At 43.9% G+C, this 15,102-nt stretch overlaps 1 protein-coding gene across 1 annotated transcript in view; it reads left to right on the top strand.

The window, feature by feature from the left end:
• LOC108573547 overlaps positions 1-14,016 on the top strand; it is a 123,542-nt gene extending 109,526 nt beyond the window's left edge. The window contains exons 11-22 of the mRNA XM_017936010.1: positions 6,972-7,367; positions 7,538-7,640; positions 7,925-8,113; positions 9,318-9,529; positions 10,866-10,966; positions 11,864-11,866; positions 11,908-12,224; positions 12,316-12,687; positions 12,776-13,138; positions 13,214-13,427; positions 13,505-13,747; positions 13,875-14,016. Coding sequence (XP_017791499.1) covers positions 6,972-7,367; positions 7,538-7,640; positions 7,925-8,113; positions 9,318-9,529; positions 10,866-10,966; positions 11,864-11,866; positions 11,908-12,224; positions 12,316-12,687; positions 12,776-13,138; positions 13,214-13,427; positions 13,505-13,747; positions 13,875-14,014 — 2,653 coding nt within the window. The 3' untranslated portion in view covers positions 14,015-14,016. The remainder of the gene's footprint in view (positions 1-6,971; positions 7,368-7,537; positions 7,641-7,924; positions 8,114-9,317; positions 9,530-10,865; positions 10,967-11,863; positions 11,867-11,907; positions 12,225-12,315; positions 12,688-12,775; positions 13,139-13,213; positions 13,428-13,504; positions 13,748-13,874) is intronic.
• Positions 14,017-15,102: the final 1,086 nt, after the last annotated feature.

Here is a 15,102-nt window from a genome sequence, read left to right as displayed (position 1 = left end):
CTGGGGCACGACAGATAAGTTACGAAACCTGTCCGTTTCGTGCGTCGCCGTAGGCTCGGCGCGAAGATTTTCCCGGCTTCAGGAAGCTGTATTTGCAGACGGGGGGGAAGGGGAAAGGGAAAAAGAAATATTGTACGGGTAAATATGTGAACAAGTGTGCAGTCCAGCTTCCTGACGCTGGGGACAAACGCAAACGCGATAAACAACGAATTTATATCTCTCTAATACGAACTTGCACGAGAGCATCAACAGCTTCCTGTTACCTAACGTAATACAAGCTTCCTCGTAACATAACGCGCCGCGAATTACTCTTATAAAATCTTAAAAGCAAATGAGCAACTCGTGTTATAAATTCACCGGACAATGAGAACCTATAAAATCCAGGTGGAACTAGAAGATCGGGCATTAATCTACCGAAAGACAGCTATTTATCCCTCATCCGTCCCTCGTTTGTCGTTTATTTTCTATATTTAATAAAAGAATTTACAAAATTAATTATTTATCTTTTCGCTCAATTGATGTTTTACCATTGCGCCGAATTAACACCGAGGGACCTGTTAGGATGCGAAACTGAGGGACGGATGAGGGTTATGAAGGTACGAAGAAAAATGACTAAATCAGATCGTCTTTGTTAATCGCAAAAGAGAAGTAGGAGGGTCTTTGCCTGTGTAGACTACGAAAACACCGAAGAAAAAGAAAAACAAGCACGAGGGCCGAGGCGAGCAGCGATTTCCACTTTGCTAGATTATCGACAACGTGTGCGGAGGGTTAAAAATAGTTTTAAAAAACAGTTGATCGAAGAGAGCCGGTGGCATAGATCAAAGGTTCCGGTCTGATCGCGTCCAGGCTCGTTTGAAGTGCTTCCTCCTGCTTTCCAGCTTTCCATCGGTGACCTCTTGATCCCTTAGGAGCGCACCGTCTCGTAAGCCAGGCCGGGGTTGTTTGCCGAGGCAAGAATAAAGACGTTACTTCGAATGACCCCGGCTCTCGGTTCTCTACCATCGACTTTGTACCTGGACGAACATTCATCCGGTCGTTGCTCTAATTACCGGCTGAATAGAAAATCTCTCGTGACATCCTCTTTAGTTTCACGGAAGCGTGGATTCGCTTCCGGTCTGTCTCGCCGCGGAGAACAACCCTCGTTAATATTTCACGAGCAACTTGATGCTCCTTGCCTGGAAATTGCCTGAAAATCGTCGATGTCGTTACCTCGTCACGTGCTTCCTGATTTTGTAAACGTGCGACCATTCATTTTCACGGAGAATTTTCTCGTAGTCGACGCGTTTTTGTACAATTTTGATATTTTTCACTCGAAGATTGTTCTTTTTGTGAATTGTGTAGGTGTATGTTGTGTTCGTGTAGGCTTTTATGGAACGTCTGGTTTGCTGTTTTTGAAAGAGGGTTAGAAGAAATTGTAAGAGAAGTTCCTTTCTTGTTATTAGTTCAGTTTAAAAGCTTTTCCGGTGGTTGCTTTGTGGAAAAAGGGTGGCAGTTTTATCGAGCCGGTAACAATTTAGCGGAACGTTAATTTTCTCCGGCTGGGAAAGTTCCCGCAACTCGCCAGCTCCAACAATGAGACGTAGCTCGTGGTATTATTCTAATTTGAAGTTTTAGAAAACGATAAGTTCGCCTTCCTTGACTCGGTCGGAGGCGCTTCACTACCACTCGCGCTCTGCTTAACGCCGGGAGAGAACTTACTCTCGATAATGTTTCGCGTTTTAAATCGTAGATCTCGAGACAATACGGAGTGAATCCGGCAGGGAAAAAAGCATCGTCTCGGGGCGGAATTTAATTAAAAGTTCCTTAATCTCGGGAAAACTTCGTTGCGATCGATGATCGGTGCCTTCGGGTCAATTCGTCAAGCGATCGCGCTTCAAGTGGGAGTTGAACCGGCGAAGTTTCAATGTGGACTTCGACGTGAATTTTAGCAATTTGAAAATTCGAAACTTGGAGCGTTGAAACGTTGAAATATTCAAAAATTCGAGTATTCAAACATTCACATATTCAAAGATTCAAAGGTTTGAAAATTCAAAGATTCGCTGATTTGAAGATTCAAAGGTTTGCAGATTGAGAGATTGAAAAATTCGAAAATTCATAGATTCGAAAATTGGCAAATTTGAAGATTCAAATTCCTTGAAACTCTTTATTTACTTTAAACCGGCCCTTGCTTCGTCTCTAGGCCCTCTCTTCACGAAGTTTCCCTCATCAGGACTTAAGAACCATTTAAGCCTTCGTTTCGAAGGATAACTTTCGGACATTTGACGAATGGAAACGTCCACGGGGCGTCTTTTGAGGAACTCTTTAACAGAGAACGCCACCTTTGAATATTCTTCAACTCTATCGTGGTCTCGGCTCATCTCGCGACCCATTGAGAAAAGAAAGTTCACCCTCAACTACCTTGGACGTGGAAAACTTCTTACTTCCCGTCACTCCTATCAAAGAACGACGAAGTTTCTCTCTTTACATCGAAGTCTCCTTGGAAATTTCTAACCCGTGTCGAAAATTCCTTTACAAAATATACACTTCGCGAAGTGTGCTTACTCATCTACGCAAGTTTCAAAGTCGTCTAAAATATTCACCGTTACAACATGATAATTTTCCTTCTAATAAAGCACTTAAAGATACGTTATTCCGTGGATATCACCGATCGATCCGTTCCACTCTACATACGCTTAAATCGTCTTGGCGAGATCAAAGGGATCGAGGAGAGAAAACTTGGAAATGATCGATGATCCGGCAAATTAACGATCGATTTCAGAGGAAAAGAAAAACCACACCGAGCTCGTTCCGACGCCTACGTATTGCCCAGAAAAGTTCAGTATTGCAACGCCTACACGCGCCCCACAGCGCTAGATTTGTACATAGATCGATAAAAAGAAAAGTTATAGTCTGTCCGTGCCACGTGCCCTGCCAGCACAGATGCAATAAATCGGGAAAATGACATGGGAGTTTGCCGAGAGACCTGTGCACGTCACGAAAAATAATAACGTTAGAGAACGTGACCGCTATTTCCCAAAACCGTCCGTTTCACATGGGAGTACTTCTTACAAATTCTCATCTAACCTAACCATTTCCTACCGTCGCTCAGTAGTCTCGCGCTATTTACACTCGAAAATAACGTCGTCCAATTTGAAACACTCGGAAAGAGACCCCCGAGAGAATATACTCGGAGAAGAACATAGATTACAGCACGACCTACCGCGATGTCTAAAATCAAACGAAGACAAAAAATATAGAGAAGAAAACTCACGCCTCCGGAGAACATTGTAAGCGGACAAAGAAGTAAAAGGGGGACGTGATCGACACGGTTTCCTCCAAAGCTGCGGAAAAACACACACACGGGAGAAGATTGTGGCTGGCGATTTCGCGGGGTGGTTGCAAAAGGAGAGAAAATAGAAAAAGGGGTAGCGCGTCGAGAACAAAAGAAGACACAGGAGCAACGGATATTAGGAGAATCCTCAAAGAGGGAGAGAAAGAGAGAGGACGTTTTCGGTTGTGCAGAGCGTGTCAAATTTGTACGATGGCCTAGGATGCCGCGCGCACGTCCATTTGGTGAACGAGGGGGTGGGTGAGAAATTTCGCCGATTAAAAGGAGAAGAACCAGGGGGGGGAGAGAGAGAGAGAGAGTGAGTGAGAGATGAAGGAAGAGGCAGCAGGCCACTGTCACTACAATGGATAAATGGTACCTTTTGTGGAGACCGACGGCTCCTCTCCTTGGGCCGCCTCTTCTCCCGCCCACGATTTCACCGGGCTAGGAGAGAAGGACAGATTGAACAAGGGTGAAGCTGAAGTGAAAGAAGAGGACTCGAATAGAAAAAAAGAGGCAAGACATAGAGAGAGGTGGAGGGAGGAACGAGCAACCCTCGGCGTGTCGGTTTATACCTGAAGCGACCCTTGAAATCTGTTCTGAGAAGAGTTCACGAGGTGCACTGGCACACAAATCCGCCACACGCACTCGTGCACACACACACACACACGTGGAACACACGTGAGGCTGGATTTGTGTGGCTGCCGAGGAGCCTTCAGTCGACCGCGGCTCGTCGTTCAATGCACTTCCTTCTGGGCCAGAGTGGGTTCCGACCGATTTTCTTCCTCTCGAGAGTGCCTCGTCCTCGTGTTTTCGCGATTCCACCGAGTTCGCCTTCCAATTGCCACTGTGCCAGAGTAAATAGACGCTCTTTTACCGCGCGGAGGGAAATTTCAACTCTCTCTCGTGTCGTTTCTAACCCTCGATCCAGTTGATTCGATTTCTGCCCCGTTTCGTTGCAAGTGAAGTGTGTTCAACAATTGTACCTTTTTTGTCTTCGTGGAGCTTCTTTCGGAAGGTTCTTCTGTGACGTGTACAACTGGTGTTCGCCGCGGAGGAACGAAAGGGATTACAAAGGCGAACGTGCGTGCACGTGATTATATCGCGGCCGATCAACAAGTGACGGTTTCCCGGTTCGAGCAACAGGGCAGCACAGACTTTTGTCGTGGATGTTGAAAATTTCTCTCGTGTGCAGGAAGGAAGGTTCCCGTGGAATATCTTAATGTCACGAATTCTACAGGCCTCTACCAGCACGTCAAGCGCACACACGGTACATGCTTTGTGTGTACACACATGTCGAGAGTGGTTTTGGTGTGCTAGCCAAAGGTTTCAGTCGCCTGTAGACCGTCACTCGACGCATTTCCTGTCTAAAAGTGGTTGCAAGTGGTTCTTCGTGCTTCGAATAATCTCCCTCTCTTCTGTTTCTCTCTCTTTCACTCTCGAAGAGATTTTATTACACGAACTTTCCGATGGTATAAATAGAGAACGGTGAACAAAAGAGCCTCGTTTTCTGTTTTTCTCTCACTCTGGTTTGGCGTTAACTCGAGGAACGAGTTTTCTCTGCGCGAGATGAAATCTTGACTGAAATAATTATCAGTTCCGACGTTCATTTTTGCGCCCCGGACATTTCGCGATGTTTTTGAACAGAGTGAAAAGTGCTCGCGTGTTCCACGCGTGAAGTTTCACGTAGCAGACAGCAGACAGCGGTGGGAAAAGAGAAGACAGAGGAAGGAGAAGAACGGTGGACAGGACGAGAGGGAGAGAGAGAGAGGTGGACGGAGAGTAAAATGTTAGTCAGGCAAGAAGTAATGAAACACGCCGGATAAGCATTAATCTGGAAGAGGAAAAAATCGATCAAAATCGTCTCGATGATGTGGTACGTGACGTTGCACCATGTTTCACCATTAGCCCGACACAGAAAAAAACCCGTGAGCGAACTATGCCGAAAAAATGAAACACCCTAACGAGTTGCGCCTCTCGGTGACGTTGATTTACCGTATTCACGTTTTCAATTTGCAAAAAGTAATCCAGCATTTTTGCCGCCTTGTAATTATCATGCACGACTGCGAAAAATCACCGAACAACACGAATACGCGTCTAGTTATCTCGTTCGCTGTTAGAGAAAGAAAAAAAAAATGGAGAAAGATTATTTTTCCAGTGATAATTCAAATCGAACGAATCTCATTTCGAACAGGAACCATATATCTCTCGGCGGATAGATCGCCGCGGTCTCTGTAAAAACAAACTAAGAGACCCGAGCTCGATTATACAGCGATTTGAAGCAATAACTCTCCAATAATAACACATAGACCACTCTTGAAGCGGTACAGTTCTGTTCAAAAGTTTATCCGCGTTCTCTCTTCTACTCTGTGAATAAAACAAAAAAGAGGGAATTACACACTCAGGCTGTATTTTCTATAAAAATCCATTCGTTATCGCTTGCAGAATTTTTTCCACATTTTTGTACAAGGTAATAACAAGCAACTGACGGTTGTTCTTTTAAAGAAACGTTTCCACGAACACGATACGCGTGTCTGCTTCGAGAAATCGTGAACGTGGAGAAAGAGAGAGAAAAGACAGTTGCAATTTCGCGAGAATTTCGACATATTCGGAAGCCGCAAGTTTCCGTTCCGCGAGGAGTAACGTATGGAAAAATTAGCTGGTGTGGCCCGCCGGACACCGTGCCGGCTGCAGAAATTGCCGCGTGCACCTTCGTGATCTATCAATTTTACGGCGCAGGAAGGAACAGCCGTCGAGTTTCCTGCCGACTGTAAATTATTTTCCACTCGAGATCACAATGGGCCATTGATTAAACGGATAATCGGATCGATGGTCGGTCTCGCGTGCGCGTTAAACCGCGGTGCATTAGGAATTCTCGAGTGAAGAGAGTGTATTCGTTTCGATACGAGAAAGAAAGGGATCTTAAGAGATGATCGATCGTTTGAATTAATCATTTTTCTTCTTCTTTTTTTCCTCTTTCAGTGGAAATGAGATTCCTCTTGAATTGACAATTCCGATGATAAAAGCCGTAATTAGAGTGCAGATGTTTGTGCAATTATGCTAAGTAGATGAGAGTATCGTGCGGTACTGTAGTGAGTTTGCGTAGGGATTAGTTCCCTTTTTATGGATATAGAGAGATTGCAACGTTAGTCTGATGTGTTTTGCGTATTATTTTTGTGTTTGTGGATTTATCGCTGGTTGTGTATTTCACATCTCACATCTGATCAATTGGTTGTAATTATAAATAGGTTAGGCGTAGTAGCAGTTGTAGGTGAACCTTCGTTTTAACTCCTGTATTGTTCTTCTAGTTATAGAGACGAATAGACGACTCCTTAATTATTATCTTGATTCCTTTGATTAGAAAAGACTTGCTGCGATTAGAAAATAAATAGAATTTTTCGGTTTATTAACCCTTTGCACTCTGAGCATTTTTTGATACGATCGCTGAGCGATTTTAACACAGTTTTGAAAACAACTTACTTACTTTCGTTTCTTTTGCCAATCTGCTTCATCTTGGTATAAACAAAGCTTGAATGGATTTATGGTGCATATTACGAACATCACCAGTGCAGAGCAAAGGGTTAAAAAATCAAATTGGCTGTAAAAGTACGGCGGAGAGAAAGCAGAGTATCGGCAATAACGTTGGACTATATTGTTGGAGCAGTCGACAGTGGTCTGGAGACGAGGAGGACGAGGGCACAACAGGTCACGTAACAACGGAGCATCCTCTGGCGGAGGCGACAATTCCCTTGGTCTCTCACTCGCGTCTTCAAGAGCAACCCTCGAACTTGAGTGGCAATATCGTGACCGCTTCCGGGGCACAGAATCCTCCCCGATCGAACGTTCAGAGCCAGCAAGAGAGCGTTCTGCAGAAATTCAGAAAGAGCTTCTCCTTGAGGTTCCACAAGAAAGGCAGCAAGGAGAGCAACGAGAGCGAGTGTCCGGTCGAAGATAACGATGGATCCGGCCCTCTCGACGAGGAGGAGGAAAGAGAACCGCCGACTGTCACGGAACAGTCTTCCCAACACAAGGAAGACACCAGTAACGACCAGAAATTTCGGTTAGTTCAACCACATCTTCCCCTATCTTACTCTCTCCATCGAATTCTCGTTCTTTCGTTTGAAAATCACAAGTCCTTTCTTTAATTAAAAAAAGAGATATCCATCTTTAAAAATCACAGGCTCTTGCTTCAACTAAAAAATGGATATCCACCCAATTTATTGTCCACAGATTCGGTCCTCTGGTATGGAGAAGCAGCAAGGAGAGGAAAAAAGGCAGCAAGGCTGCAAGAAACGCGAAATGTAACAGCGGGGACAGTGGAATACAGATCGAGGTGAGACACGACGGAAAAAAAATCTCTATCACTAGAGCATACGTAAAATTTCCTCGAACTTCCTATCTACCACGGGACTTTTATATTCCACCGAGATACGTCATCTACGAATCTCTACATTTTCCCCGGTTACTCCACAATGTTAATTTCCTGCGAAACGTCACAAGCCAGTCGATGGAGAGACCACCTCTCCTATCAAGGACAAAAAATAAAAAAAAAAATAAAAAAGACAGCCTAGCGATAGACTTCGACGAGTAACGAAGTGTAAATTGTGAACGATATAGATGGTATCTGGTGGAGCATTGACTGGGGGCAGTGGTGGTGGAACGATGGGGGGTGGTGATAGCTCCGAGTCCCACGACACGGATGTCCAAGACGAGACGGACAGCCCGCCGGCCGTTCGTAGGCGAGTCGCCGACAAATCACGACCCCAGTCCGAGCTCATCAACCAGATACTGATCGACAAGTTTAAGGTAAAGACTATCGTTCTTTGCCCTCCACACGTTTACCCCGCTACATGCAATCTTCGTGTTAATCATTAACAACCGCCGGCTAACGACTGTTGTTCGTGAGGCTGCTCCCGTCCTCGCTGTATCTTTGTGCTTAACGTTGCTGAGTAAATGGGAGCGCCACGAAGGAAGAAGTGTTTGGTACACGCGAAAAAGAAAATTTGATTAATCGACCAAAGGATGCGTAGCTTTTGTACGAAACACTTTTACCTCGACAACCATACTTTTAACCAAGAATAATTAATCCCTGAAGGCTAACAACTGAGCAAGGTGGAACTGTCAGAGAAGAATGCTTCCGCTTTCGATGGACTTTTAAGAGGCAAATCCGTTTGTTATGGATGTTTTCACCGCTTTTATTTCATTTCTACGCAATTTTCATCAATATATGTGTATAATACAATAATAATTCCCTTCTCCTCCACTTTCTCTCTCCCTCCCTCCCTCTCTCTCTCGACGTCGATGATTTATAATTGCTATTGAGATCGTCGCGCATTTGTAATCATTATCGTGACCGCACGTATGACTGTTTCCTTTGGTACAATAACTCCCATTACTCACGTTTGTGCACGGTTTAGCCACGCTCGTACAGATCACCGGCAGTCCCTGATACGCGGTCGGAGAATATATCGCGTTAGCCAGGATACGAGGAGAGGAAGCGCACTCCTGGTTAGTTGATATCGAGCCGCGCGGCCGAGCGAACACGATTTATGGAATCGTGGACAAAAGTCCCACTATACAGACAGTGTTCACGTCTTCTCGTCTCTATCTTTTCGTCCAACGCGATCGTTTCGTCACCTTCGGGTATCGTCTAACTGAAAAAAAAAAAATATGTGAAACCAAGTACCTGAAGCAATATGGTAAATCTTCTCTCTAGATCCATCCACCTAAATCTCTCTGCCGCGTGTACATAATAGAAACCATCACGATCATAACACAGCTACAACCTCCATCGGTGTTTGTGCATTAACAAAGCTCTATCCCTGAAGAGACTAAGTAAATGTAAAAAGGGGGAATACCGAGCGGTTTTCTGGAAGACTGGCTTAGCGTGACACACGCCCAAGAAGAATCACAATCTTCACGCCACGAATACAGAAATTTTTCACTCTCTCTGTGTGTCGATGTGTGTGGACGTCGGTGTTTAACGAGTGGACGTGTGATACATTTACAGGCGGATCTGCAGAGCCGTACGTCGAGGCACCAACATGTACGCAGAACGAACAGCGATTTAGGAGGTCAGAGGTTACTACAGTGGGATACGAGGTCCGGGTACAGCCACGCGCACAATTACCGAAGGATGCTCTCGACGCCATCGCCGATCAAGACGAGGCCTCCTAGGCTCAGTCCGAGGCACTCCTCCCATGACATCGTTACGCTGAGAAGGTGCGTTTAACGATCGTGATCCGTCCTCTGCTTTACTCGCCACCCTTATCGCAAACGCCTCATTGACCTCTTTGCCATCGGCGAGCGAGATGTCGAGAAAGAGAAAAGAAAAGCTGCGAAACTTGGAGCAATCGTCGACGTGAATTCGCGATCCATCCGCTGATCTTCCTATTATTTCAGCGTGGAACTGTCGACAACTTCGCGAGTGTTGATTTTAGAGGAGATCGATCGGGAGTACCGTTGTTTAGATTTTGCCGAATTTGATTAGCAAATGTTGCAACGGCGATTGCTTGGGTTTCCACGGATCTAATCGAGCGCATCGTTTCCGTTAGTCTATGGAAATAGCGACGTTGTTGCTGCGATGTGTATTTCGGGGAACGTATGATACAAACGATGCCGGAAAGATATCTCTTTAGGTGCTTCCTTTTGTCGCAGAGGAGTGAGTCGATTTGTCGAAAAAACGGGCGTTGTCCGGAACGCTTTTTTTTCTCCTATTTTTTTTTTTTTTTCATTCTTACATACTACCTTTTCTTCTTTCAATCTTCGTTCAACTCGAGACGAATCATAGCACGACATTACGATATCATCAAAAAAAAAAAAAAATGACTAAATAAATAAAATAAGATAAAACAACTCCTTGAAAGATTGTCCTTGACGAAATTGAAATTCTTTATTCTCGAACCTTTCCAGTAAATCGAGGGAGAATAGTGGTAGGTAGACGGGTATTATAACAAACCACCTTCTTTTAATTTTTCCTCGTAAAAACAGTTGGTCTGTCACGCGTAACTATGTACTGAGTGGTTCTTTTGTATTTTGACGTTTCAGTTCTCCGTTCAGTTTTCTCCCGCTTCTCCGACGATCTGAAGGAACAAATTTTTTCCCTAAACGATCTGTTGAACGTGATCTTTAGCTTTGAGTTATCGCTGAAAATGTTTTTAAAAAATGCTCATTCGACGCGATCGTCAGCTGCAATGATATTTGAGAAAAACAAAGGTTAAATTACAATAGTCTAGGAGGATCCGTTTGAAGTTTATTCGAAACAGCCCTGTGTAGCACAGCGCGGAAGAAAGATACGAGAGATCGCGAATCGGTGAGAACGTTCCGAACGGGAGAAACGAGGAATCTTTTTTAAAGGCAGGGCAATTTACAGAACCACTCTGTATAAACGTGTATACCTTGTCGTGTGTATATATATATAAATATATATTTACCTATTGTAATTCGTTGCTGAATGTTGTATCGATGCTTCTACGTAAACACAAGCTTGTTGATCCTTTAACCGAGACCGTGTACAGACGGAGGGAGAGATTAATGGAGATTTTCATTCTGGTCCCAGTAACGCGAAAGGGAGGAGTTCTCGGACAAATTTGAGGCGTTCACTTAGTCAGCCACTGGGTATCAATCAGCTGTCACCCTTGATGCGCACCAAAACTGCAGGTAAAGCTAACAAAATCGTGAATTTTCCAAATGGAGATTTCACTTGTTCATAACTGTTTGAGTTTTCTAACGTAGAACACATTTTTCCCCACCACCGTTACGTTCTTTCCAAGCAAACGAGTAATCGAATTTTACTTCTTTCCATCTTTGTCAATCCACGTTAACTTATCGCACAGAAATGACGACTGTGTGTCGTTTTCACACCTTTCGAAGGAATTTGCGTGATAATGTTCTGCTCTTTTTTTTTTTCCTGCACATTGCTTGTTCGCTTGGTACGAATGTACACACCGGTAGCAAACCCGTTGACGAAGATTAGTGCACACTTTCTCTACTCCAGCGGTATCCAGTTTCTCTCTAGACCACCACTTCCGACAGTGCTCTAAGTTAGCATGCACCCTCTTGTAAAAAAAAGTCTCAAAGCATTCACCGTTGTAACAGAACGCACCTGTAAGAAGAGTTCTCTTAAACAGTAAGGAATGCAAGAACACTCCTGTATTAAACGTGTTGATATATCTCTTCGTTCACTATGAACAGCTTCCTGTGAATACGCTTTTGTTTTGCAAGGTGCTGTAGAAAAAGGCCAACTAACAACCCCTCTCTATTAGGGAGCTTCGCGAAACATTTCAGCGACCAGAAGTAACAGAATTTCTCCGCCTCTAACCGTTGAAAAATAAGAAACTTTTAGTCGCAAACTATGTTCCGCGAAGCTCTGCGAGAAAACTAGTTCACTCCACCCATGAAACGTGATAAACGATTTTTTAATCTTTCGCTGCCGACACCGAGTAAACCTACGATGGATAATCTACAGGGTGATTTTTCGCATACGATTGTTTTCTCGTACATTAGAAAAGAGCAAAATGTACCGGACAGAAAAATTAACGAAGAAAGAACGACGAGTTGGTTCTTTGGATAAAGATGAGAATTGTTTCGTTTGAAATTAGGCGCGAGGTTGCCCGGTGGTAACGTCCTGTCCGAGGATGAACAGGACGGAAGAGGTGGAACGTCCGACGATGAGATGATGTCCGACTCCGAATCCTCCGTTGCCTCCTTGACGGACCGAAAGAAATCCTTCGAGCAGACGATGGACGAGGAGGTCGTAATCCTGGCTGAGGCTGTTTGGGACCACGTGGCGATGGAACCTGAAGAGCTAGCTTTCCGTGCTGGCGATGTGATCGAAGTTTTGGACAATCTGGATAAAGACTGGTGGTGGGGAAGTTGTAGAGGAGAGCATGGTTGGTTCCCGGCTGCATTTGTTAGGGTATGACACATCGGTTTCTCGCGAGAATCGTCCTTTCGTCAAGAACGAATAATGTTTAAATGTAGAAACTGTTTGCTTGTTCTATCCTCAGTTACGCGTGAGCCAAGAAGACACCGTCGAGGATTGTTTGGCGGCGATGGCCTCTGGAGGCACGTCGAGCACGCAACTAAGAAGACGCACCAGTGTTTCGTTGTTGTCGAACGAGCAGGTACGAACCAGCGTGGTTCGCGAGTTAGTTCAAACTGAACGAGATTTCGTTAAGATACTGAGAGACGTCGCTGAAGGATACATAGCTGAATGTCGACGTCGCACGGATATGTTCAACGAGGAACAGATAGAGACGATATTTATCAATCTCGAAGAGCTGCTTGACTTTCAATCCGAGTTTCTGGAAGATCTGGAGCTGAGGATCGACTGGAATTCTCCGCACAAGAGTTGCGTCGGTGAATGTTTCATAAATCATGTAAGATCGTTTGGCGTAATTAGGATCGGTACTCCCGTTGTTCCGACGATGAAAATTGGTCGTGACGTGTGGTTTCGGATTGTTTCAGAGGGCAGGATTTCGTATGTATTCGGAGTACTGCAACAGTCATCCGATGGCTATCGCCACGTTGCAGGAATTGTATCAACATAATCGTTATAGTAAATTCTTCGAAGCGTGTAGGTTAATGAGAGGACTGATAGAAATTCCTTTGGATGGATACCTGTTAACGCCCGTGCAACGGATATGCAAGTACCCGCTCCAATTGGCGGAGCTGTTGAAATACACGAAAGCCGATCATCCGGATTATCATAAGATTCAGGAAGCCCTCGAAGCGATGCAAGGTGTCGCTGTCTTGATTAATGAAAGGAAGAGGCGAATGGAAAGCCTTGAAAAGTTGGCTGCGTGGCAGTTAAGGGTTGAAGGATGGGAGGTATGGGATTTCAATTTCAAAATCGACGAAAAATTTTTATTCGATACTCTTTAACACTTCCGATTGATGTAACAGGGTGAAGATCTCATAGAAGTTTCGTCCCAATTAATTTATCAAGGTGAAGCTGTGAGAGTTACTACTGGCATGTGGACAAACAACATCACCCTTTTCCTCTTCGATCATCAGTTAGTGTATTGTAAAAAGGACATTTTAAAACGAAATACTTATGTATACAAGGGGAGAATTTATCTCGACACAAGCGAGGTGATCGATGTTCCCGATGGGAAAGGTAATAATTCATGCGAAAGTTTATACACGATAGATTTGTCGTTCGACTGTTAAATGATCGATGCTTGTTGTTCGTAGATCACCAACTTGGAGTAACAGTGCGACACGGTTTAAAAGTTTATAGCTGTGTTCGGGATAAATGGTTGCTCTTCTGCTGTCGCACAGCAGAAGAGAAACGCCGATGGTTGGCAGCCATGGCGGAGGAACGAAGGCTGGTTGCTCAAGACAGAAACGACGGATTGGAATTCCCCGCTGCGGCCAGGCAATTGGCCAGGATCGCGGCGACCAGGCAGCAAAATAGGCCGCCGATCAAACCTCGCAGTACGTAAGAAAATAAAAGAAACCAATTATTGTCTGTGACTTTGAAAAAAAAAAAAAAAAAAAAAAAATAAACAAAAGTCTTACAATTCGAAAAATGATTACAATTGCCTGAATTGAATAATTACAGACAAAACGTACAAAAGAGAATCGGCTTACGAAATGCCAACAATGTTCGGGCAAGGCACGACAAACTCGTTAGGACGTAAAGTTGGCACTTGGTTCACATTCGGTAGCAGCAAAAAAAGTACTCGACTTCAGCCGTCCTGAGACAGGCCAACCTTCGTGCCATACATCGACTTGTGAAAGTTCGACGAGAAGCGCTTAATCGTTGTTTCGAAACCATGATTTGCTGATTGCTCGACGTTCGAAAAATCCTTTTTTTCCTTCACAAAAATTGATTTCTTTCGAATCGATTCATTTGGATATTTTCTTCGGTGCTGTCGATTACCGAGGAGTATCCGAATAATCTAACGGAGATAGCAATTCATTTTGATTCGCACAGAATGCAAACGAGAGTAAGCGCTTGTCACGTGTATGGAACGAAGGTGTTTTAATTTATCTAATACGCAAGGTTGTTTATTCCATGATCGTTGTCGAATTCAACGACACTTGACACACGTCCTATGAACGAGAGGTAGCAAGAAACGCTACTCAGGTTATTCATCGGTCCGATTGTAGTAACGTTCGTTTAGTTTAAAACACGTACAGTTCGATAAAAATGCGAAAAAAAAAAACAAAGCAGAAGAAGGTGTAACTTTGCATCGTTGACGATATTTATTTCACTGCCTCGAGGAAAGATTCTTCTACATTCTACACTCTAACAATCACGCAGATCGTTGCAATCACACTGGGTGACAAGGTATTATCACTATTAGTTCTTTCTAGTAAAAATTGATTAACGTTGTTTGTTCCAAATATAACCGCAATGAAATATTATTAACTAAACGTAACGATTATAAATTCGTGTAAAGGAGATTGTACGCAGGCAACGCTTTTACGCGAATATCCTTCGGTGAGAAAGGAAGATCATCGTACGAGATGTTGTTATTGTGGATTATAAGGCAAAGGAGCAAGTATCGAGACGAGGAGAGTCACGTTAGAAAGTATAATCGAGGGAAAAACTTGCATAAACTAGAAAAAAAAAAAAAATAAAAATGAATGCACTTATTATTAGACGTACATACATAAATATATGTGTAAAGTCGATAGCGAGCTTTTTGAAGTACTAAGGAGAAAGTACTAGTCACACAATTATCACAAGATCGCATAAAGGAACAGTGATAAAACTTTTTAGCGTTATCGAAATGCAACCGCTTGTATGTTGTGAGCAATGAATGGATTAGTAATGGCCAGGC

This window comes from Habropoda laboriosa, unplaced genomic scaffold, assembly GCF_001263275.1.
Source record: "Habropoda laboriosa isolate 0110345459 unplaced genomic scaffold, ASM126327v1 scaffold148, whole genome shotgun sequence".
Classification (NCBI taxonomy): domain Eukaryota; kingdom Metazoa; phylum Arthropoda; class Insecta; order Hymenoptera; family Apidae; genus Habropoda; species Habropoda laboriosa.
Note: the sequence above shows the minus strand (reverse complement) of the source record. Positions and strands in the feature narration are given on the sequence as shown.